Below are 23328 nucleotides of genomic sequence, written 5' to 3'. Positions count from 1 at the left end.
CTTTGCAGCTGTAACAGCTTCAACTCTTCTGGGACGGCTGTCCACAAGGTTTAGGAGTGTGTTTATGGGAATTTTTGACCATTCTTCCAGAAGCGCATTTGTGAGGTCACACACTGATGTTGGACCAGAAGGTCTGGCTCTCAGTCTCCTCTCTAATTCATCCCAAAGGTGTTCTATGGGGTTGAGGTCAGGACTCTGTGCAGGCCAGTCAAGTTCATCCACACCAGACTCTGTCATCCATGTCTTTATGGACCTTGCTTTGTGCACTGGTGCACAGTCATGTTGGAAGAGGAAGGGGCCAGCTCCAAACTGTTTCCACAAAGTTGGGAGCATGGAATTGTCCAAAATGTCTTGGTATGCTGAAGCATTCAGAGTTCCTTTCACTGGAACTAAGGGGCCAAGCCCAGCTCCTGAAAAACAACCCCACACCATAATCCCCCCTCCACCAAACTTTACACTTGGCACAATGCAGTCCGACAAGTATGGTTCTCCTGGCAACCACCAAACCCAGACTAGTTCATCAGATTGCCAGATGGAAAAGCATGATTCGTCACTCCAGAGAATGTGTCTCCACTGCTCTAGAGTCCAGTGGCGGCGTGCTTTACACCACTGCATCCGACGCTTTGCATTGCACTTGGTGATGTATGGCTTGGATGCAGCTGCTGGGCCATGGAAACCCATTCCATGAAGCTCTCTGCTGAAGCACTGTTCTTGAGCTAATCTGAAGGCCACATGAAGTTTGAAGGTCTGTAGCGATTGACTGCAGAAAGTTGGCGACCTCTTGGCACTATGCACCTCAGCATCCGCTGACCCGACTCCATCAGTTTACGTGGCCTACCACTTGGTGGCTGAGTTGCTGTCGTTCCCACACACTTCCACTTTCTTATAATACAGCTGACAGTTGACTGTAGAATATTTAGGAGCCAGGAAATTTCACGACTGGATTTGTTGCACAGGTGGCATCCTATCACAGTTCCATGCTGGAATTCACTGAGCTCCTGAGAGCGAGCCATTCTTTCACAAATGTTTGTAAAAGCAGTCTGCATGCCTAGGTGCTTGATTTTATACACCTGTGGCCATGGAAGTGATTGGAACACCTGATTCTGATTATTTGGATGGGTGAGTGAATACTTTTGGCAATATAGTGTATCTATCTATCTATCTATCTATCTATCTATCTATCTATCTATAAGAACTTGGAAGTTTGGAGGTCAAATCATCATCTTGGGCGTCATGTTCCTCAAGATGTTCCTGATTGTGTGGTGTTTTTGTGATATAGTGGGGTGGATTTTCCTGCGGGGGTAGGTCAGTGACATTTGGGATTTCCATTTGCATGAGGGAGTGTGCTTGTTTATTTGGGTGTCCAAACTTCTTCAACATGGATGCCAAAATCCAAGGTTTTCCAGCAGAACACCACATAGTGCCAATATGATCACTGTTAGTCACTTCACCTGTCAGTGGCCTTAATGTTGTGGCTGACTGGTATATGTTGTTGTTGTTCTATTTTGCTTTTTTATTGATAGATCAGGTACACCAGTTGGCTGAGCTGCTAGCCTTCCCCTTTCTCAATCCTACATACTAACCTCTCACTGGCCAATTATTTATAAAATCCTGGTAAAATTAGGCAAAGCATTGGACTTTTGAACCAATGAACAAACTGGGTATGTGGGCAATGATTCATATGTCTCTAACTGACTCAGAATTGTGGAGAAAGTTCACTCTTTTTTTAAAGATATCAGGATAGTTTGCAAAATGTTAAAGAGTGAAGAAGATAAAAAGGCTAAATCTGCAAACCGCTGATCAGGAAAATGTAAAGTGACACTAACGGTGGACGACATGCGCATGTTGGTTGGATAAAAGGCAGTATGGGGAGTCAACTGACACATAGAAAATTATGGTGCTACTGGTGGTGTTACAGCTTTAAACATGGCTTTGTGATATGAAACTATGACTTGTCTGAGAAAATTGTACGTCTGGTGAGGCCACCTGAAGTGTTTCTGTAGCGTTTCCAGCTGAGACACGAGAGTGGCTTCAGGGGAAAGGACGTCACCAGCTATTGTTCTTCACTTTAGCTGCTCGCCTCGTTGTTGATGGATTGAGACAAGGATTTGGAAATGGTTTCATCATCCGTTTTGTCATTTAGTTAGCAGAAGATTTCATTTTTCTCTAAATAAAAGAAGCACTGTGAGCCATGTACATGTATGTGAGAATGAGAGGTAGTTGGGGGTTGAAAACCCACTTGAATATTCATGACTCGATCTGATACCCATCGCTATCCATCTCTAAATATAGAATACAAAAGATAAAGCAGGATTACAGAAAAACTATTTGTGCTTGCCAAGAGGAACAGAAGAAAATCCTAATCAGCAAAGCAAGTTTACATAAGGGCATGAAGTAGCCCTGAGGCCCTCAGGGAGCCATTACGAGTGCTGGTGTTGAGACTGTAGGGGAGTGACAACATGATGACTTTATTTCATACCAACTAAAAGTTACACCTCCCTTTTCATGCTTCAGCCATGAGTCCTCTGTTTTCTCACTGACCACATGATGCAGAGGAATGAGAGGCTTCAGTCTGTTCACATTCCATGCGAGCCACAACAGGGTAGAAGGAGAGGATGTTCACTGACATGGGGTTTTCTGTGTACAAGTGTGATAAGGTGCAAATTTGTGATATTTTACATGAAGAAAAACTAATAAACTGTGCATAGAAGTTTTTACTTTGTGCTGAAATCTTCCATGTAACGAAACTGGTGCTTCCTGTCAGCTTTGAGCCTTTAATTGGTCTCATATGTCCAGTCTTCCTGTGATGTTTTGCTCTTGAAAAACTCAAATATCACTACATTTGACTTCAGTATTGTTCTTCAGATATGTAAAAACTCACTGCTTTAAAGTAATAAAAATTGTACTGGGAGACTTATGTAAAATCTGATATAAATATATATTTAGGGGACATTTTAACCATTAATGTTGCAACAAAACTGACAACAACATTATCAGAATACAGACACATTTCATTTATTAGTCAAGAGATTTTACAATTTATTATTGGACACAACAATGGTAGGTGGGTTTTCTCACTGGTTTTTGCAAGTATGCACAAGCTGTATGACAAGAAATTTGATTAATTTGTCAATTATACATTCAGTTGCCTCTGGTTCAGCACAAAATTTGTTTTTCAGAATGTGTCATTGCAAACACGTCATTATTTTATGAGTGACCTTTTGAAAGCTTGTGAGGTAGATTCTGTTAACTGCACATGTACAATATGAAACAAATTCAGGCATTTGAAAATTTAATCTATTTGAATCAAAAGGGTTTATATTAAACATGAAGGTTGAACAGATCCTAAAAGCCTTAATAAAAAAACTACTCAATAGACAAATCACAATTCTATCTTGGATTTTAGGTGATTTCTGCAATGCCATTTCTTCTATCAGTGCACCAGGATGATTATTTTGTTCTCTAAAAAGTGGTCCCGTAATCAAAATATAGTAGAGAAAATTTAGACAATAAAAAACAACAACAAATTGAAATCTCAAAATGTAAGACTGTTTAACACAAGGGTATTAATAGGATGAGGTATCTGGGGAAGGTCAGCACAGAAGTCGGGTGGCTGTGAGAATAGCTGCGATGCTGGAGAAGACTGGGCGTAGTCCGGCTGTCCCGCTGTGTGCCAAACAGTGTTCTCTGTTTTGACCGATGCAGGCTGCATATGCCATTACATGGGGAATGTAGTTCTGCTCGTGAACCCCGTGTAGCAGGTGGGCCAGGGGACCTTTAGCAAACACAGCCACATCCTCTCCACCATGAGTCTCCATGCTCAGAGGTACAGCTGCTTGGGCCTGGTAGTTGTTTTCCTCTGAGAGGAAGGAACACAGAGGAAAGTTGTAAAGATATTAATTATTGTTTTTAACTCCCGAGGTACGAAAGGAAAAATCACACCTTAAACAATATTAGTTGCATTAGTCTGCATTCATCTCAGACAAATCGCTCTTTCTGATGCCATGCAACTAGCTCACAACTACATAACTGACATGTTACAGAATGTTCTTTGATTTGATAAATGAAAAGGTCTTTAATATCTTTATATATTCTGACACAGTGTAGCTTAAAAAAATGTTCTTACGGTAATCAATAGTAGAGACGTTCTCTCTTGCTCCATTGACAATTTTGTAACCTGGTCCGTTTCCATATAAAATGGAGGTGAAGGGCTTCTGATCAATATCGCTCACCCTGGGCGCCAGACCTGTGAATAGAGACTGAGCATTACTATCACAACAGAACCACACTGAAACCTTAACATGCAGCTCTACAAGTCATGTATACCACCGCAGGTATACAATATGGAGTATCTATTACATACCAAATATCGTATTTCCCCTGACTGTGTAGCCTCCGAAGTTGAACACATGAGAATGGTCAGCAGTTACTATGGTCAGTGTATCATGGATGCTGGTCAAGAGACCTGCCCGGCCGATAGCGCGATCCATCTCCACAGCTTCATGTAGAGCCTGCTTGGCCTTGCCCTCATGGTGTCCATGGTCTATTCGTCCTCCTGGTAGACGGGTAAACATTTCAGATTATGTGGTACATTCTTTGGCTTTGGCATCCTTTAAACAAACTAGTTTATGAGACATGTAATTCTGCTTGAACACATGAAAAATGCAAAACTGGTTGCGTTAAGAATGTTCACAGAGAGCTTGAGAGAAAAGTTCAAACCCTGCCTATCAGTGTGTGAAGTGATGAAGCTCCTCAGTTTTTCATTTTCAGAAAACTGATGAAAACTGTCATTTTCATCCCCCACAGTGCTACCATCATGAAGGTATGGGGGCAGAGGTTTCAGATGTTGTTAAATGATCTGACAAGAACTGATTTCAAATACAATTGTGAACTAAAGTTTACATAGACTTGTAAAGACCGTGTATATCATGGCAGTCTTGAGTTTCCAAAGACTCCTATGACTCTTTTCTTTTATGGAATCACTGAAACACATGTCTTTGTAACAAAAAACAATAATGCATTATGGTTCTTTCATAGATTTCTTGTAGGTCTTCTGGGAAAATGACATACAGCAATGCTAATGTTTATCTAAATGTCATGAGACCATTTTCACCTCAACTAGACATTTTTGGCAGTCATCCACAAGCTTCTGGCAAGTTTGACCGCTCCTCTTGACAGAATTAGTGCAATTCAACCAAATTTGTTGGTTTTCTGACAGAAACTTGTTTCTACAGTCCACAGGTTCTTGATGTGGTTTAAGTCAGGACTTGAAGGAGACAGTCTAAAACCTTAATTCTGGCCTTATTTAGCCATTTTAGTTTTTTTGTATGTGTGTTTAGGGTCATTGTCTTGTTGGAAAGCCCAACTGCATCCAAAAACCAACCTCTGGCTGATGACTTTAGGTTTTCCTGTAGAATTTGGAGGTAATCCTCCTTTTTCTTTACTTCATTTACTTTGTGTAAAGCACCAGTTCCACTAGCACCAAAACAGCCACAGAACATAATACTGCCACCACCATGCAGTAGATATGGTGTTGCTGGAGTTAAATGCTTCACCTGCTTTCCTACTAACATATTTCTTTTTATTAGGGGAACAAAGCCATTTTTTTTGTTTCATCTGACCACAGAACTTTCCTCCCGAAGGCCTTTATGTGTCCATGTGATCAGCAGCAGTCGAGCCTTATAGATCTGCTTCTACAGGAAGGGCTTCTTTCTTGCATGGCAGCATTTCAGTCCATGGTGATGTAAAACACATTTGACTGTGGACACTGATACTTGTGTTCCAGCAGCTTCTAATTTATTGCAGACCTGCTTCATGGTGATTCTTAGCTGACTCATGGCCATCCTAAAAATGACCTCTCAGCAGCAGGTGACAGCTTGTATTTCATCCTGACCATGGTGGTGGTGACACAACTGTGTTTGCAAGCACTTTATATTTAAATATGATATAGAAATTATAATGATGGGAACAGAACAGTACAGAATTCTGGATATGTAGACTGGTTCCACATAGACTGCCTACAATAAACATCAGATAAGAAAAGAATCTTTCTAACACTCTCTGCTACATGTCTCAGCTTGTGTAGTTTTTAAATGCACATTTTGCATCCGCAACATTGTTTTTCTTGTCTCTCCCTGAGTCCTGAAATGTATTTGTAAGCTCGCTAATGTTTTTAATCACTATTCCATGTGAATGCTACTGAATGTGATGTGTTTTATTTTATTAACTTCTGCAAAATATGTTTCCATGAAGGAAAAGCCAAATAAAAGGCTTGTATAAACTGTTGTTTTTGAAATAACCATAAAAACCTGTGTCTTAATGAAATTAGGTGTTGTGTGGTGAATTGTTAAGAAAGGCAAGTTTTCTAATACCAAACCATATTTAAAACAAATGGAGTAGTTGGTCATTGTTAACATAACTTGGAGAGATGTTGTTTCCATAGGAACACAACATATCAGTCTGATAACCTGCCCGCCTTGTAGCCAGTATAAAAGAAAGCCAAGCAAGTCTCGCTGAAGGGCAGTCTCACCAATTACACACCATCTTGCTCTTTCTATCAACTGTCACTCATGTGTTCTCAATTTTATGCTGCTAGAAGGTCGACATGAGCACAACAACACAAACAGGTCATAATTTCACAAAGAAGACAAGGAATCAAATGTGAAAAGCCCCTGTAAGATTTTAAGAAACCAATCAGCATTAACAGCTTCACACAAACTTGGGATCATTACAGTAATTCTACAAATTGGTGGAGTACTTTTTTTAGGCATGGGATCGTTTCGGTCTTTTCATCTTACTTTCAGAAATAGAGCAGACAAGTTCCTTCCCAATTTTAAAAATAAACTTAATAATAGTGTATCTGAAGTCAAAGAAAACACCACACACTGTATGACCTGACCTGCCGACTGTCTAAAAAACATGCTCTACCTGATGAGTGGTGATGCCCAAATCATATACAGTGGTAGCTGGCCAAATAAAAATGCCTAAAGGGACAGTCACTGCTAAAATCTGCACTATGACTGAACACCTTAACTCTCCTTTAATGAAAATTCTGATGCTTGTTTATATATGGACATCATTTGAACACACAAAGCCTCACATTTCTAACAATGTAAACCAATTTAAGATACCAATACTAAGCAGCAATAGCTTCTACACTGCATTAACACTGCATACACAGCACAACAATAATTTCTTACATTTTCTTTCAACCATAGGAGAACGTAGTTGTTGGATTACAATATACCACACACTGTTTTCACCATAAGAGCCAAACAGGCAAAATGTTCACAAGCTTTGGGTCAATTTTTTTCTTTTTTTATTCAGAAAAAAAGGGGGTCAATGTTGACTGACTCAGTCTGACAAATCTTTGTGAAACTGGCACCAAGACAGAAGACGATTGTGCAATTCCACTAAAATAGAGACTACGAACTCACCCTCGACAAGAAGGTAAAATCCACTTGGATTCTTCCTCAGGATCTTGATGGCGACTTCCACCATCTCTGTCAGTGAAGGATCATTGTCAGTGTTCCTCTCCAAGTCATATGTCAAATCGCCAGGTTCAAAGAGACCTGGAATTACAGAAGGCACAATTCAAGGTGAAACAGGGTATTACACACAGAAAATAAGCCTACAGCAAATGCAATCACATATGGCTCTTCATTTACACTTCAATGAGAATTTTTATAATGACACTGAGACTCACCCAATAAGTAATCCACATTGTTAGGGTTCAGGGATAAGAGCTGCTTCTTGTTCCACACATAATGGCCTTTCTGCAAAAAATAATAATAATAACAAATATAATGTACTGCACAGTGTGACTTGTAACACTTCAGTTGCTTTGAAGTTCAAAATATGAAAATGTAAATGTAGAAGAGGAGGAAGAATGTACTTTATCTTTCATTCTGTCAGTCCACTCCTGCACCAGGTTTCTTCCGTCTTTCCGTGTACCGCTGTGCTTCAATACATTAGGGTATTCTACGTCTGACTTGTTCTTAGGAAACATATACTTCCTTCCTCCACCCAAAACCACCTGAAAAGCCACACAATGAAAATCAAAGTCTTAATCTCAGCTATTATAGGACCAAATAAAAACAAAAAAGTCAAAACAACAAACAGTAAATCACAATCTGCATATAAATGTCTGTACAAAGTTGAGTGACGAACAAATGTCGAACTAAAAATCGGAGAATTTTGTAGTCCATAAGAATCAGGGCAATCAATTGGAGTCTATCCCAGCTGATTTTAGATGAAGGCAGGGGGCACCCTGGACAGGTCACCAGTCTAAACAAGCACACTCACATTCACATCTGCGGACAATTTAGAATCATCAATTAACCTCAGCATGTTTTTGGACATTTTGGGAGGAAGCGGAGTACCCATAGAAAACTCACTTAATGCACAGGGAAAACATACAAACACCAAGATCCCAGGCCAAGGCCGGGACGCAAACCGGCGATCTTCTTGCTTGTTTAGCCCATGAAATGTTAAAAAAAGGAGAAAAATGCTCATTCTCATGTCCAAAGTCATGTCATGAAGTTGTTGCTTGTGCCGCCCAACCAAAACTCAACAAAACCTAAGATCAGCAGCCACAGTAGCTGCCTCTATGAGACTGTTCTTAAGCACAGTGGCACTCTGAGGTAAATGCTAACATGCAAGCAAATCTGAATTGTTCTGTTCAAATGTACAGGCATATGAACACACCTTCCTTGTCAAATGAGTCAGTAAATACAATTAACATCCCACAGCCATGCGAACAGCTCTACGATGCTATAATTGGGAATTAAAATCCAGTGGAGGCATGAAAACATGATCCCACAGTGCTAACATGCTAATGTTGCAGCAGATACTCTACCGTTGAAAAGTTTGGGGTCACTCAAATGTCCTTATTTTTGAAAGAAAAGCATTTTTTTCAATGAAGATAACATTAAATTAATCAGAAATATAGTCTAAACATTGTTAATGTGGTAAATTACTTTTCTAACTGGAAACAGCTTATTTTTAATGGAATATCTACATAGGGGTACAGAGGAACATTTCCAGCAACCATCACTCCTGTGTTCTAATAGTACATTGTGTTACCTAATGGTGTAGAAAAAAAACGGATGATTAGAAAACCCTTATGCAATTATGTTAGCACATGAATAAAAGTGTGAGTTTTCATGGAAAACATGAAATTTCCTGAGTGACCCCAAACTTTTGAACGGTAGTGTTAATATACACAGTACGTAATAGATATTGCTCACATGAAGATGCCACCAGATGCTACAGTATATTGCATAGTTCTATCTTGATTAGTTTCATCCTGTGATAGCATCTGTGATGTTAATTACTGAATGGAAATAAAGGAGCCTTAATCAGAATCTGAATCTGAAGTTCAAGAGTTTCGACTCACATCAATATTGGGAATGTTTTCAAAGAGTTGTCTGGCGATGTCCTTGCAGCCGGCCTGCAGTGCTTCTGCTGGCATCTCACTGTCCGAGTACCATTCTCTGTCCACACTGTGGGCGTAAGCAGCACTGGGAGTCGCATGGTTGACACGTGTCGTAGTCACTATTCCCACTGCCTTGCCTGCAGCAGACACACAAAAGCAGCTGTTTGAATAAGGACTAAGTTTTTGATTTAATGACAGGTTCACACTCATTTTAAGTCACAACTTTTTATCATGAAATTCCCTTTTTGTGTTCAGTGTAGAGGTGCAGTAACACAAAGAATCTATCTGAGACAGTTACATCAGCTTTGGTTAAAACTGGAATGCACTGTAGGATGGAACACCAAGGATCACTGAACAGACCACTGTTTATCTCCGTACAAAAGGTGTGTAAAGTAAAACATTAATGTTAAAGTCAACAGAGGAGGGTAAAAAAAAAAAATCTAGACAGAGAGCAGTTTTCCCTTTTTATGTGCTTCGTGCAGGAAACCGGCCGCTGCCTAGAATGTTTCTTGAGGAATGATTGGATTTCTTATAATCCCTGACCTCTGAATCCACACACATGCTCACACACATCCTGACCCTCAACCAGTCTTAACTTATCCCCCACTACTGCCCCCTGATAATCCATGGCACTCATCCACTTCACATCTGTCTTCCTTTCCGTGGGGCCTTGCATTGTTTTGTCTTTAAAGGTTTGGCTTACACAACATATGTTCCAACAGATTGCATAACATCCTGACACATCCTTGAAGAGTAAAAGCACATTCTTTGAGAAAATCTGATGTCCTTCATCGGAGATACAAAGATAGTCATCTTTCAAGCTTTTGATCAAAATTGCGTATATGAGATGTTGCTTTATGCCTGTATGGACACAACATTGAACTTAATATTGAATTGAACACAAAACCCAAGGGGAACTGCTTTTGTACATACTAACTATGTAACAAATAACTTGAAAATCTTTTTAATCAAGGACAGCAGACACATCAGGCTACAGAATGACGATGCCCAGATGAAGAATTTCGTCTAAATGAGTAGTTACCTCCCATCACAAAAAGCAAATTTTTTGGTCGAGTAAATTTCTCTTGCAAATTGCTCTGAGGGTAAGTTTGGTTCAAAGGAGGAACAGTGGAAAAAAGGAATGAGTAGACTGAAAAAATAATCATGTATTTAGAGCATCACTTTCAAGAACGCTTCAAAGTCATTGCTTTAAGCTATCGAGACGCTTCGGTGAGTATTCCCTCTTCACATTCACACAGCATTATCTACAGACATAATTTGGTTCCCTCACACATGAAATGCATGAAATTTTCTAATTTGAAAACAACTGAAAATGACAATTCTGCATTCCTGTGATTAACAATGCATGAAAATGGTTTGTGTAATTTTAAGTTGATTTAATGTTACTCCACCTGCATCTTTAGCCCATCTGAGGATGGAGGTGACCTCGTTGCCCTCTGTGGTGTTGCACTGGGAGCGGACAGCAGCCGCACTCACCCCTACTGTGCCTTCATTGGCCTTAACCCCACAGAGGAAAGCGGTGGCTGTGCCGGCGCTGTCGGGCACCTGTGCGTTGGTGTTGTACGTCTACAGGGACACAAGCCATTAACATGTGGTCAGAATTGCTTCATTGTAAAATGCTTGTGATTGCTTTGTGTTTGTATGAGAACATTTGTTTAGGCATTAAGTTAACTAGACTGGTACTATAACAATATGCCAAGAAAACTTGAATGGAATTCAAGGATAAGATTGCAGCTATTCATATTGTGAACAAATCCCACAAAAAGAACACAACCAGCGAGTCATGAACTCTTAATGCTTTCCAATTTTCCTTTACTTTCTTTGGCTCTTTGCACTCATGCAGGTCATACACAGAGTTTGATCTTTTTGTTTTGCAGCAGCTGCATTGTGTCACTTAGCAAATGGAACTCAAAGGAAGAGAAGTAGGGTATTTGTGAGGATTACTGCCACTCATCAATAATATACATTTGGGGAACTAGTGGACATGAATCGTTTCAAATACTTTATAAACTTTCAAAAAAAATACATGGAGTTCTTCCAGCTTTTCAAATGGGAGGATTTGTCACTTTTAGCTATTTTATATCACTAAAAATAAATATCTTTATGTTTTGGACTACTTGCTGGACAAACCCAGCATGGAATACCACTTCAGCCTGGTCTGTAAGAAACTGTGATGATGAAATTTCTACTATTTACTTTTTGAAAAAATTGAACCATTAATCAGTTAATTATCAGTTCCAGCAGCGTTCATGAAAGTAGGACAGTTGTGTTCTCAATAGGCCATGTTTGTTCAGACCACCAGCAATGACTTTTCATGGCTTATTTAGTGATTCACACAATCAGACCACTGCAAATATTCAAAGAAGAAACTTATATATGATCAATTTCATATCACTTCTGTAGATTGTTTGTAGAATGTGAAATTTCTTCTTTAGTTAAATCCCTTTTCCTTTCAGCAGGCTTCATTAGCTGGAACTGTCATTAATTAGGCTTATTTAAATATTTAGACACTTTGTTTAAATGTGAGCTTTTCCACACATATCCCGCATTTATACAGTAACATCATTTGCACTGTGTCAGACTTTTTCACTCTAAGCAAATCTCCTACATCCTCTGGATAATCCTAATAGATTCTGTTTGTCGTCTGGATTACTGCATTCTTCTTTGTTGAAGCAAGCAGTCAGATGTCTTTTCCATACAACTAACTGAAGAGCAAGTCTCTGTGCTTGTTAATGTATCCTGATGTGACTGATTGAAGAAATAAATAAACAGTGTGACTCATGTCATGTGTTTTTCACAACAAGGAAGCACTGTGACCAAGAGGGTTAGGTTAAAAAGGCATTTCTAGATAAATAACACTCTTGACATCAATTTATTATTCTGCCAAGGAGGTGGAGCCTTGGCGGAGCTATGTGACAATCAGCGCTGGTTTGTCTGTTTGTCTGTCTGTTTGTCCGTTGGCAACATTACTCAAAAACGGAATAACAGATTTGGATGAAATTTTCAGGGAAGGTCAGAAATGACACAAGGACCACCTCATTAGATTTTGGCAGTGACACGGCTTATAGTCTGGATCCATGGATTTGTTAAAGATTTCTGTATCATTGTGAGATAACGGCATCGCGTCACTATGACAACAAGTGAGCACCATGTTAGCTCCCTGCTGACGAGCACATGATTGTGATCCTACTACAAATTGATCGCTGTGGACTTATCCATTGAAAATGATACAAGGAACGGTTGGTTAAATTGTGGGGGTGTTTCTGAGTCCCATCAATTCCCGCCACCCGAAACATATTTAGGTCACGCGATTCAGTATCCGTACATAACGTACACATGCATAACACACGCCTGTGCTCACCACAAGGTCATTTTGTGTGTGGGTAAATCTACATTAAACGACCACATTCTATGGTGCCGTGATTTCTGCCACAAATTTTTCAAGATTTCAGTCGTTCTACGACTGAGCAGCCTTGGCGGAGTACTGCGCTCTCTGATTGCTTTTCTTGTTGTTGGATTTGTTGACATTAAGCAAATTGTGGTGTCTTTAGACTTGTGGTTTAAGGGCCATATAAAGTCATAGTTGCAGATGATTCATGAGCTATAAATAATCAAACTCTTCCAGCATGACATGACACACCGAATGACCTTGTTTACAGTCACAGGCCTTGTCAGGAAGCCATTAATGGCTACAGCCAGATCAATACACTGTGCTATACTGTAGTAGTAGCTAGACCTTGGCCAAAGACACAAAAGGGAACTTGTCCATCTCCAGTAGCGTCTCTTCTCCACTCTGTCCATTCAGCTGACCCTTCAGTATCCGAGCGGCCGTCACAGTGGGAACACCCATCCCTAAACACCAGAAACAGGTTGAGTTTTAATACTGAGTTTCTCTCAGCAGGAACACAAAGATCTTGCATGTATCAAACATCACTGTTTCTTTGTGCTCAGTTTGCAACATGGGTTTTTTCTTTATTTTTAATGACATATTAGAACAAGAATACTGCTGTTAGGCAAAACATTTTCTTAGATACATATTTCTTCAAAAACAGAAGAAAAATTACAAAGAAAGCACAAAACACTTTTCGTCTCCGTCACAAGAAGAAAGACTCTTTTGTAGTTAATCTGTAACTTGCAGAAAGAGTTGAACTGTCTGTGACTTTTTGTTGTTTGGTTTTCCATAGATGTATGCCTGACGCTGAAGATAGTCACAGAGAATTGCTGAAAAACAGTGTATTCTATGCTTTAGCTCAAATCAATGATAGGATCCCTTTGTAAATCTGTAACCTGATATATCTAAGTAAATGTAATTTTCCTTTACTTTGTACAGTTTTTTTTCACCTCAATGCCTGAAATGAACTGTAAAATACTCCTACACAACAAACAGCTGCCATCTTTTAGCAAACCTCACTCTTCTTGTATTTTACACAAGAGAGGAAACATACTGTGGTCCATAGTAACTTTGACCCCAGGTCTAGGTTGATCAATTACAGTAAAGAAGAAATCTGCCCAACATATTTGAAGGTCTGCATGTTTCACAAAACCTTAGGCACAGAGAGACAAAAGAGGAAATGGTTTGTTGCTCAGCGGAGTCTTATTACAGAATCCTGTAGTTCTCTTCTTGGTATAAAGTAGAGAGCATTTGAATACACTGTCCAGTTTGACAGTCCCTGTTATTTCCTACAAATGTTCTTTTTAATTGTTAAGATGTCACCTGTTATTCTGTAACTAACATGACCGTGAAAGCAGCAGCGTGCAAGAATGCCATGCAGGGCCTGTAGTGCAAACAGGGAGGGAGGGCAGAGGCCTGATGGAGGATAAAAGTTTTTGTGTGACCAATGAGCAACCGAGCACAAACAGAAGCCGGGTGATCTGATGGAAGCACAGTTGTTTTGTTCACTGCTATTCATTCATCTCATGTCAGAAAAAATTTGAAAAATCTCATTCATCTTCCACTGCATTCTTGGATCCTCAGTAATGTCATCCCAGCTTAAATTAAACAGCTTGGAATTAATCATATCTGTCAAGGTGGTCAAAGCTCTGCACTGACAGCTTGGGCCTTTACCGATGAGCTTCCCGAAAATCAAATCCCTTTGCAGCCATTGTTTCCTTCTACCTTTACTGGCAAAGCATTTGTGAAACGTTTTAAATTTCTTGCAACAAATTAAGATGTAAAAAAATGATGTTGTGGCTTACCATCTCCAAGGAAGAAGATGAGATTCTTTGCTTTATTTTTGTTAAGATTTTGCAGTGTCAAAGCGTTCTTCAGGGTCCGCTGGGCCCATGTGTTCCAAAACTTGGGATCCTTCTCTTGCTCTGTGTATCGCAATAAACAAGTGTGGTTAGATTTGGATTGCAGAGGAGCTATACTCTCAGCCCCTGTCTGCAGCACGTGTAGTGGAGTACAGACAGCGGTGCGGAGTCAAGCAGTGTCTTTGAGGCAAGTTGCTAACTACACAACTCGTGACACACGTTGCTAGATAGTTAATAAAAAATGGTCTCATTAATTGGCATCAGCTCTGAGCTTGAGTCCTACATCAGTACATTATAATATTGTGCATGCTCCAGCCTGCTAATATTGGTGTTCTGACTTTTATGGAAAAGTGACCCGAGTGCTCATTCAGACATGATACTGGTATGTTGAAATACTGTCTGATTAATGGAAAGGAGTGTACTTGTGAAATATCTTATCTGACTTCGGTACACCCTTGTAACCACAACATGTACAACTGACATCAAACAATTCGCTGATTCATTAGTTGACTGAAAAGCTTTGATAACTTATTACCGTTTAAGGATTTTAAGAAAAAAACGCCCAAAACGTTGTGGTTTCACCCTTGCAACTATGAATGTTTGGTGGTTACCTTTGTGACTGTTTGTAAACGAAATATCATTAGCACTTCTTCAGATTAAAAAAGACATTTAAGACTTTCACTGGAACATTTTTTCATAGTTTTAGAGGTCAAATTATTAATCTATTAAATGAAAAAGGACTTAGATTCATCATGAAAATGCATATTTACCTTCAGAGCAAAATCATAACTTCCAAGTTCTGCACATTTGACTTGGTTCACCTTTTTTTCTAAAACGCAGTGACAGAAGTTGTCACACTATGATTACAAAAACATCCGCTTGCAGAATGGATAGTTTTAGGATGAATATTTAAATAATAAATTCCTGTTATTTTGTACTTGGCACCATCAAACTGCACTAAAAATATCCAGGAAAAACAGGAAACCAGTTTGGATACAAAAACTTCCTTGAAGGGTTCTAAATATTCTCCAACAACCTTGCAAATCTTCAGTGAGTGTCAGGCACCTCCTGTCAAACTATAAATGGCACTTATTTTTTGCGGCAAATGACTAACAACACAGCAACTTACCAGGGAATTGTGGTTTCCCCAAACTCCCCAAGAGCAGCCAGGAGCAGATGATGAGCAGAGCTGTCACCTTCATGTTGTCGTCTGTGTGCGGCTGATACGTAACTCTAGATAGCCATAACATGCCACTTTGAGAAGCCTGTCTGCAGTCTTGTCACAGCTACAAGAGAACAAGAACATGCACTTGTAATTAAGTATGTGTCATCTCATCATACACTGATTCTGACATACTGATTAAATATTTATTTACTCAAGCACGATTTGACTAAGTATACTTGTTTCAAGCAAATAACACCTTTTTGCTCAAAATGTCAAGTGGAGGTAGAAAGTTACAGGTACTGCATGTAGACAATGTGTACTTATATTGAAAGGTGTTGGAGTAAAATACTGGTGAACCTTGATTTTCAATGTCCAGCTTGACACTGAACTTTCATGTTTTGCTTCTAAGCTCCCCTACAGTATAGAATCTCATCAAAGAGGAAACTAGAAAAGCACTCAGAGAGCACAATACCCCGTCAAGGCTACCCAGTCATTGTATCATTTCTGATGGTTGATATCTTTTTTAAAAATTGTGGATCCAGACTATAATCCACATCACTGCCAAAATCTAATCAGTTGGTCCTTGTATCATTTCTGACCTTCCCTGAAAATTACATCCAAATCCGTTAATCCATTTTTGAGCAATGTTGCTAACAGACAGACAGACAGACAGACAGGGGTTGATTGAATATTGCTTTGACAGATTATCAGATTCAATATTCAGCCTTTTTACAATTATTTGATTTCTGTTAATATAAGGTAATATAAAAATGTGCTACTTTGCCTCTGATGCAACCACTTCTGTCTGTTTGTAGTCTGATCAGTAGTAGTAGCCAATCAACAATGAAAGATAAATGTTTAAAGTGCATCTTTTTACTCAAACACGCGTAACACCTACATCTTTTTGTTGGACCTTGTATAGATCTAAATTTTGATACCAAGATTATAATTTTTACCGCAAATATACGTCAGTCCCAAATATCAGTTACTAATCTCCACGATTACTAATAATTGGCATCAGTATCAACTCTGAAAAAAATGTAATCAGTTGACTCCTGGCTAATATCAATTAAATATTTAATGTACGCATGTGAAATTGCAAACAAAATTAACAACTGGGCATCCATCTTTGAGGAAACAAGAATGTATATCATCAAATATCATAGATGAATGTCACATGATTAGTTTTAGTGTCTGCTTTGCATGAATGCTGGTGGTCTATGGTAGTTTTTATTTGTTGATAAACCATCATAAATATATTGTTTAGAAGGAAAAAGAAAAGCGTAAATGCTAGATTACATGTTACCCTGTTTCACCTAAGCTTTCTCAACAAAGAGCAGGAGGAGGCAAAAAGCACAAGAAGAATACAGGTATCTGTTTCAACATCATGAATGTGGTATAAACAAAAGACGTGTCTTTCATTTGTTGGCCTCATTTGTTTTAAAAAAAATGGATCAGTTAGCCCATGAACCTTTGGCAGCAGAAACAAAAGAAAAGCTGGGTAAAGTTAAGCTTGAGGTCTCACTGTGAATGTAAGTAGTCACAACAGGGACCCTTATGGGTCCTGGCCAGTCAGGCTTTCAATTGTAATTATCCACAACCTCCTCCTTTCTTCCCTGTGCTTATGGTCAAGGTCATTTTAATGGGATTGAGCTCAATAGCAGTGAGAGGTTTATGAGCCATAACAAAGCCGATTAACACCAAATGATTGACTGAACACATCCACACCCCAGCAAAGACCTCAACATACTAATGATTTATCACAAAAATCATTAACGTGCATTTATGCCAAAAGGGACATGATTCTTTTTACATCGTTAAGACCAGACCCTCTTAACTGCAGCTATTAAGTACAGCCCTGAATGGATTAATCACTCTATTTTGTTAACTGCATTTCCTATCAAGCTCTGGCACTGAACTCCTTCTTTCCTACTAGGTCCAATATAATTCCAAACAGTTTACAGAGATAACCTCGTCATCACCTCCAAAATCTAGCTCAGACTGGAAACTGTGCCAGGGTTCAAATAAGAAACAGGCAAGTTTCAACCAGCCAGGATATATAAAAGAAAACTCCAGAACCAACCAGGCAGAAGATAAATATTATAATAACAAGGCTAATACCAGGAGGCATTTCCTGTGATGCAGCAGGCAAATACAGTAGCTGGCAACCTCAGAAGCGACCAGGTCCACCAACAGGCAGCGAACCAGCCAGTCTGCAGGTGAAGTAGCAGAGCAGAGCCACTACTGCCACCAGCAGCATGCCAGTTAACACAGTGGTCAGTATCACATGAGATCCCACTTCAGTCATGGTGTCATCGGCCGCTACAGTGTATCCAAAGTGGTTTCAGACGAGGTGAAGGTTCCTCTCAGGCTCTCTTCCTGAGCAGCTACTGAAGCCCGAGGCAGGACACACAGCTACTTAAATGTGTCACTCAGGCAGGTAGCAGCTCCAAAGCGTGGATTAGACTTTTAATTAAGCTCAGAAAGCGGACGGCTGGCAGATAAAGGCTTCAAAAATATTCTGTCTATGGCTGCCTGTGGATGAGTGCTGTGCCTGGTTTTCAGACAGACAAGATTATGTTATCTCCTCTGTCTCTGCACACCCCGCTTGGCAAAGACACTAAACACTGTCGCCACTTTTAAATGGGCAACTTGTTTTCCTACTCACACCAGACTGCCTCATCCAACCTCTTGTATGCACACAGAATAACTAGCATTTCAGCTGAATTGCACACACACATGGGCACACAATTGTACTTTACTGCAACCTACTATGTATTCAGGGGTTTGGCCATAAATCCACTAAATGCACTTTTACAATCTGAGAGGTTTTCAGGATTTTGCAACATAAAATCCTGTATTAAATTATTTTTAAATGAATGAACTATGCTACTGAAGCCTACCAAGCACTTAGTGTTGGTGAAAAATTGGATAAAACTCAGCTACTGCTGGTGCAACAGTTGACAAACAACCTATTTAAAAAATAATCAGAATACATCAGTTCATGTTTACCACAAAAAATAACTAACAGGAATACCCTATCAGAGGAAAGATGCACAAAAAAGGGGGAAAAAAAAGACCCAGATTTCAGTGTACACTCCGGCAGCGTGGCTTCTCCTAAACCCGTTATGTGTGAGGAAAACAAAGCAGAAAAAAAGAAAAGTTTATTCTAGTTTTACTCACTGCCGGTGTCTTTCCGGGGGCAGAAATCTACATCCAAGTGTGCGAGCAGTCCATTCAGTGCTTCACCTTGAAATGTGTGTCCTTGTCGCTGCTTTCACGGTCCTTTTTATGAGGCCACACTTGCTCGACTCCGGCTCCTGGCTCTGAGAATAGCGGTCTGTATCCCACGAGGGGGGGGGGGGGGACAAAAAAAACCTTAGAAATAACGATGCCCTGCCACTGCTGTGGGAGTAGATGGACCGAGAGCTCCGCCTGCCTGACGACCCATGCGCTGCTTCAAGGACACCATGGGAGAATCCACACTTCAGCAAATGATTATTTTAAAGGTCCTGCATTCCAGCACACAAACATACACAGATACTGTCAGTAAAATGTGCGAAAGCGTACTTGCAGGATTTTTGATTCAGTTAGTGTTTTACTTTTACTGGCTTATTACCAATTCATTATTGCCAGAGATCTAATGTTTTTGTTAATGTTTAATTTTAAGGGAATTTCAGTTTTAATTAAGTTTAAGGGAAAGGCAACAAGGAAAAAAGGAAAAAGAAAAAAAGATGCAAAACAATGCAGAAAAAATATGTGAATGAATACAAATAATAAAACAAAATTAAGAATAGAATAGAATAGAATAGAATAGAATAGAATAGAATAGAATAGAATAGAATAGAATAGAATAGCCGCTTCATTGTCAACCAGAACATACACTAGTTGGTACACGTTATGACAGAAATTCCGATGCAACAAGCTCGCCATCGGACTGATACATACAAAAACAAATTTTAAAAAAAAATCTAAATGGGAACAATTCCAATATATACATGTAACCAACTATATAAATATATATAAAAATATGTATATATAAATGTATGCACACACACACACACACACACACACACACACACACACACACACACACACACACACACACACACACACATATATATATATATACATATACATATATATACAAAACTCCTGGATAAGCTCTAAAACCATTCATGGTTCATTCCAGAATTGGAGGACATTTTACATCCCACCCATCAAATTTAAAATAATCCATGCACAAAATACTGAAACATAGTTGTTGTGTAAATATACTTGACTTGAGACCAAATCTTAAAAGAAACTAGGAGAAAAGAATGTTTGAAAATATTTTTTAAAATGCCAACTAAGTCTGGAGTTCCCCCTAAAGTGACATTTCTGTCTTGTCCCACCCCCCGATGACCAAATTGAATCTCAAATAAAACAGTTAAAATGAAATTTAAATCTCCTTTTGTTGGTATTATTTTTTCATTGATGGCTAATGTAATTGTGAGAAAAAAAAATGTTTAATCAACATAATATTCTTTTTGCTTTTTTCTTTACTTTTTCCCATGAGTAAGTTTGTCCTCTTGGTCAGCAGTAACAGCTAGCTAAATATCTAGCTTCTACTGCTGAGAAAAAGCTAACATTAGCATGGATTAGCAACCCTGTTATAGTGATTAGAGTAGGGTTGGCAAACAACAAATAAAACGTGGAATAGAAATTCTACCACTGATGTGTAAGCTAAGCTAATCAAGCTTTTGATTGTTTATTATGAATGAAGAGAAGGTTTATTTTTCCAACTGACCAATTAATTACTGCAGAGATCTAATGTTTTTGACAAATTTTAGTTTTAAGGGAATTTAAGTTTTCAAATTTAAGTTTAAAGGAAAAACAACAAAAAATAGATGCAAAACAGTGCGGAAAAAAATTTAAATTAATATAAATGATTAAACTAAATTAATATAAAACTCCTGGATAAGCACCAAAACCATTCAGTTATCTCTATTTTATAAGATTTTAAGTGCAAAATCTTTATCTGCAGGTAAAAACATTGGCGAGTACATATAATCTGAATAAAAGTACGATTTTCCCTCTTAACCCTTAGATGCATAAGTGGGTCAAAAATGACCCAGTGAAGTTGTTTTCTTGCAATATCTTTGAAATTAAAAGTTTTTATCATTTCATTTTCCTGCTATTCCTCAAAAAAGTGTTTTTTTTATATCATTCCATTTAAATTTTTAAGTTGCCTTCTATATTTTTCAAGAAATTGTAATATTTGTATTACTACCCCAAGCTCTTTATCACTGATAATATCATACAAGAGGTGATGAAGTACAAAAAAGAGTGGAAAAATGTCAAGAAAAGGGATGCTGACATTCTGCTATTGCTGTTCTGTGTAATATTCTTCTTTTGCAGTCATCAAAATGTTCAAACTCTGTTACAAAGTCAAAAATAAACATATTTCAAAAATGAAATCATTCTTGTGTGGACAACGATATAATACAAACACTAATACAGATAATTACTCTTAATTAAGATGAAAAAAATGGCATAAAAACACACAGATTCTTATACGGGTCATTTATGACTCCCTTTTGGAAGAGTGTAGGGTCCAATCACTGGAGCATCGAAGGGTTAAATCTAGCAAAAAACAAATCGAAAACTGATGTATCAGATTACAAATAAATGTACAAATTATTTTATAGTGCTGCTAATTATAGAATATAATTTGATAAGTTGCCTCTACAGTGGAATTCGATGTCAATTGCAGGTCTAATTGTCAATAAAATATTATTTCATCTTTATTTTGGTCCATTAAATCCTTAGACTGTTTAAAGTTGCTCCAGTAAGTATAATGTGAATAAGCCATACCACTGTTTTCATAGACACACTAGAACATGTTTTTTTCTGCTAGATTTTTATATTTTCTATTTGCATATCTACTGTACTTCTAAAATATGCTGTCTGATTTTATGAATGCACTGACAAGTTGGCTGTGTCCTGTGCAATGACAACTAGAAAAGCACTCAGAGAGCGCAGTACTCCACCAAGGCTGTTCAGTTAACATAACATTTCCAACGGATGAAATCTTTAATAAAAAATGACCTTGCGCTGAGCACAAGCATATGTTATGCATGTGCATGTTATGTATCAATACCAAATTGCGTGTAAAATACTCTTATGAAAGTCTGTTGATCAGTTCATCGCTTTTGGCAAACCTTTGTTTTGCTACTGTTAAAATAACCGTTCCTTCCATGCTTTTATTTTGAAGATATATTTTTAATGTTGCGGGCTTTTATTTTGTCACCATTCCAGCAGCACAGGAAGTGATTCTCTAAGAAGCGGTTTCTTGACATGAAGAAGACGCTGCCGAAAAGTCAGAAAATTCAAAAGATGAAAGACAACGGTTACACGCTGTTGCTGTCTAGCAAAGGATGTGTCTAAACTTAGAAGCACCTAGCTGCAATGGGGACAAGCTCTTACTGTGAAGGAATGAGTGAAGGACAGAAAGGTGAATTTGTGTTCAAAATAAGGCTGACGGCTGGGGTTTGCTACATTGCATGACCTAAATATGTAGCGGGCGGCAGGAATTGATGGGACTCAGAAACAGCCCAGAGTTTAATCATTTGTTCCTTGTATGATTTCCAACTGATAAATCACAGTCAATTTGTAGTAGGATCGCAATCATGTGATCATCAGCAGGAAACTGACACAGTGTTCACATCATGGTTACAGCCACGCCTTGCCAGCTGCTATATCTCCCAATGGGAAATCTTTAACAAAGCTGTAGATCCAGACTATAAGCCGCATCACTGCCAAAATCTAATCACTTGGTCCTTGTGTCATTTCTGACCTTCTCTGAAAATTTCATCCAAATCTGTTGCTCCGTTTTTCAGTAATGTTTCACACAGACAGACAGACAGATTCACAGACAAACGTACGCCGATCGTCACACAAATCCCCCCGTTCCTTGGTGGAATAATAAAGGAGTTCTATACTGTTCTGTGCTTTATTCTGGATGTCCCTGCTGTTTGCTATGAGCTCCTTTGGATGTCGCTGTAAGACCTGCTTCCTGCACACTTTTGTTAGTTTTGCCAGGTTTAGGTGAAGCTCAAGCACAGCATAGCATCTCCAACTACAGCCCTGTTTTCCTTGCTTTACTGATTTTATATTATTATTGTTGTTTTTATTTTCTATCCCATGCTCCTTACATCTTTCCAACCCCATTAGCTAATTAGCTTAGAGTTTACCAACCAAGCACCAAATAGCCCTGAGCACATGCCTTTGGATGGGCTTTGCTCAATCTCCTATGGGCGATTTTAACCCACTAGTGTGTTTTAAAATCCAACAGGATACATTTTTTTTAATGTGTACGGCCTGCCAACACATTTCGATTGCTTTTAAACCCAACATCACCCTGTTCTTCCAGAGTATTTAATGGTGTGTCTGCCTGGAAAATCAATATTTA

At 38.8% G+C, this 23328-nt stretch overlaps 1 protein-coding gene across 3 annotated transcripts; it reads right to left on the bottom strand.

The window, feature by feature from the left end:
• Window positions 1-2999: 2999 nt before the first annotated feature.
• On the bottom strand, window positions 3000-19215 carry alpl (alkaline phosphatase, biomineralization associated). 3 transcript variants are annotated; one of them, XM_023269787.3, is made up of 12 exons: window positions 19059-19215; window positions 15840-15996; window positions 14654-14773; window positions 13194-13309; window positions 10849-11023; window positions 9398-9573; window positions 7895-8035; window positions 7706-7775; window positions 7437-7571; window positions 4364-4555; window positions 4127-4246; window positions 3000-3859 (listed from the first exon to the last, which is right to left on the bottom strand). In XM_023269787.3, exons 2-12 carry the CDS (start codon window positions 15958-15960, stop codon window positions 3594-3596), a joined length of 1632 nt encoding a protein of 543 aa, XP_023125555.1. In that variant the 5' UTR covers window positions 15961-15996; window positions 19059-19215; the 3' UTR covers window positions 3000-3593. The 3 variants fall into 3 exon arrangements, with proteins under 3 accessions (XP_023125555.1, XP_035803817.1, XP_035803816.1); XM_035947924.2 differs by having other exon boundaries at window positions 19125-19142; XM_035947923.2 differs by lacking the exon at window positions 19059-19215 and adding an exon at window positions 17997-18238.
• Window positions 19216-23328: the final 4113 nt, after the last annotated feature.

The sequence above is a fragment of the Amphiprion ocellaris genome, chromosome 5 (genome assembly GCF_022539595.1).
Source record: "Amphiprion ocellaris isolate individual 3 ecotype Okinawa chromosome 5, ASM2253959v1, whole genome shotgun sequence".
NCBI classification, from domain to species: Eukaryota; Metazoa; Chordata; class Actinopteri; family Pomacentridae; genus Amphiprion; species Amphiprion ocellaris.
This window is presented reverse-complemented; position numbering and strand designations above follow the sequence as displayed.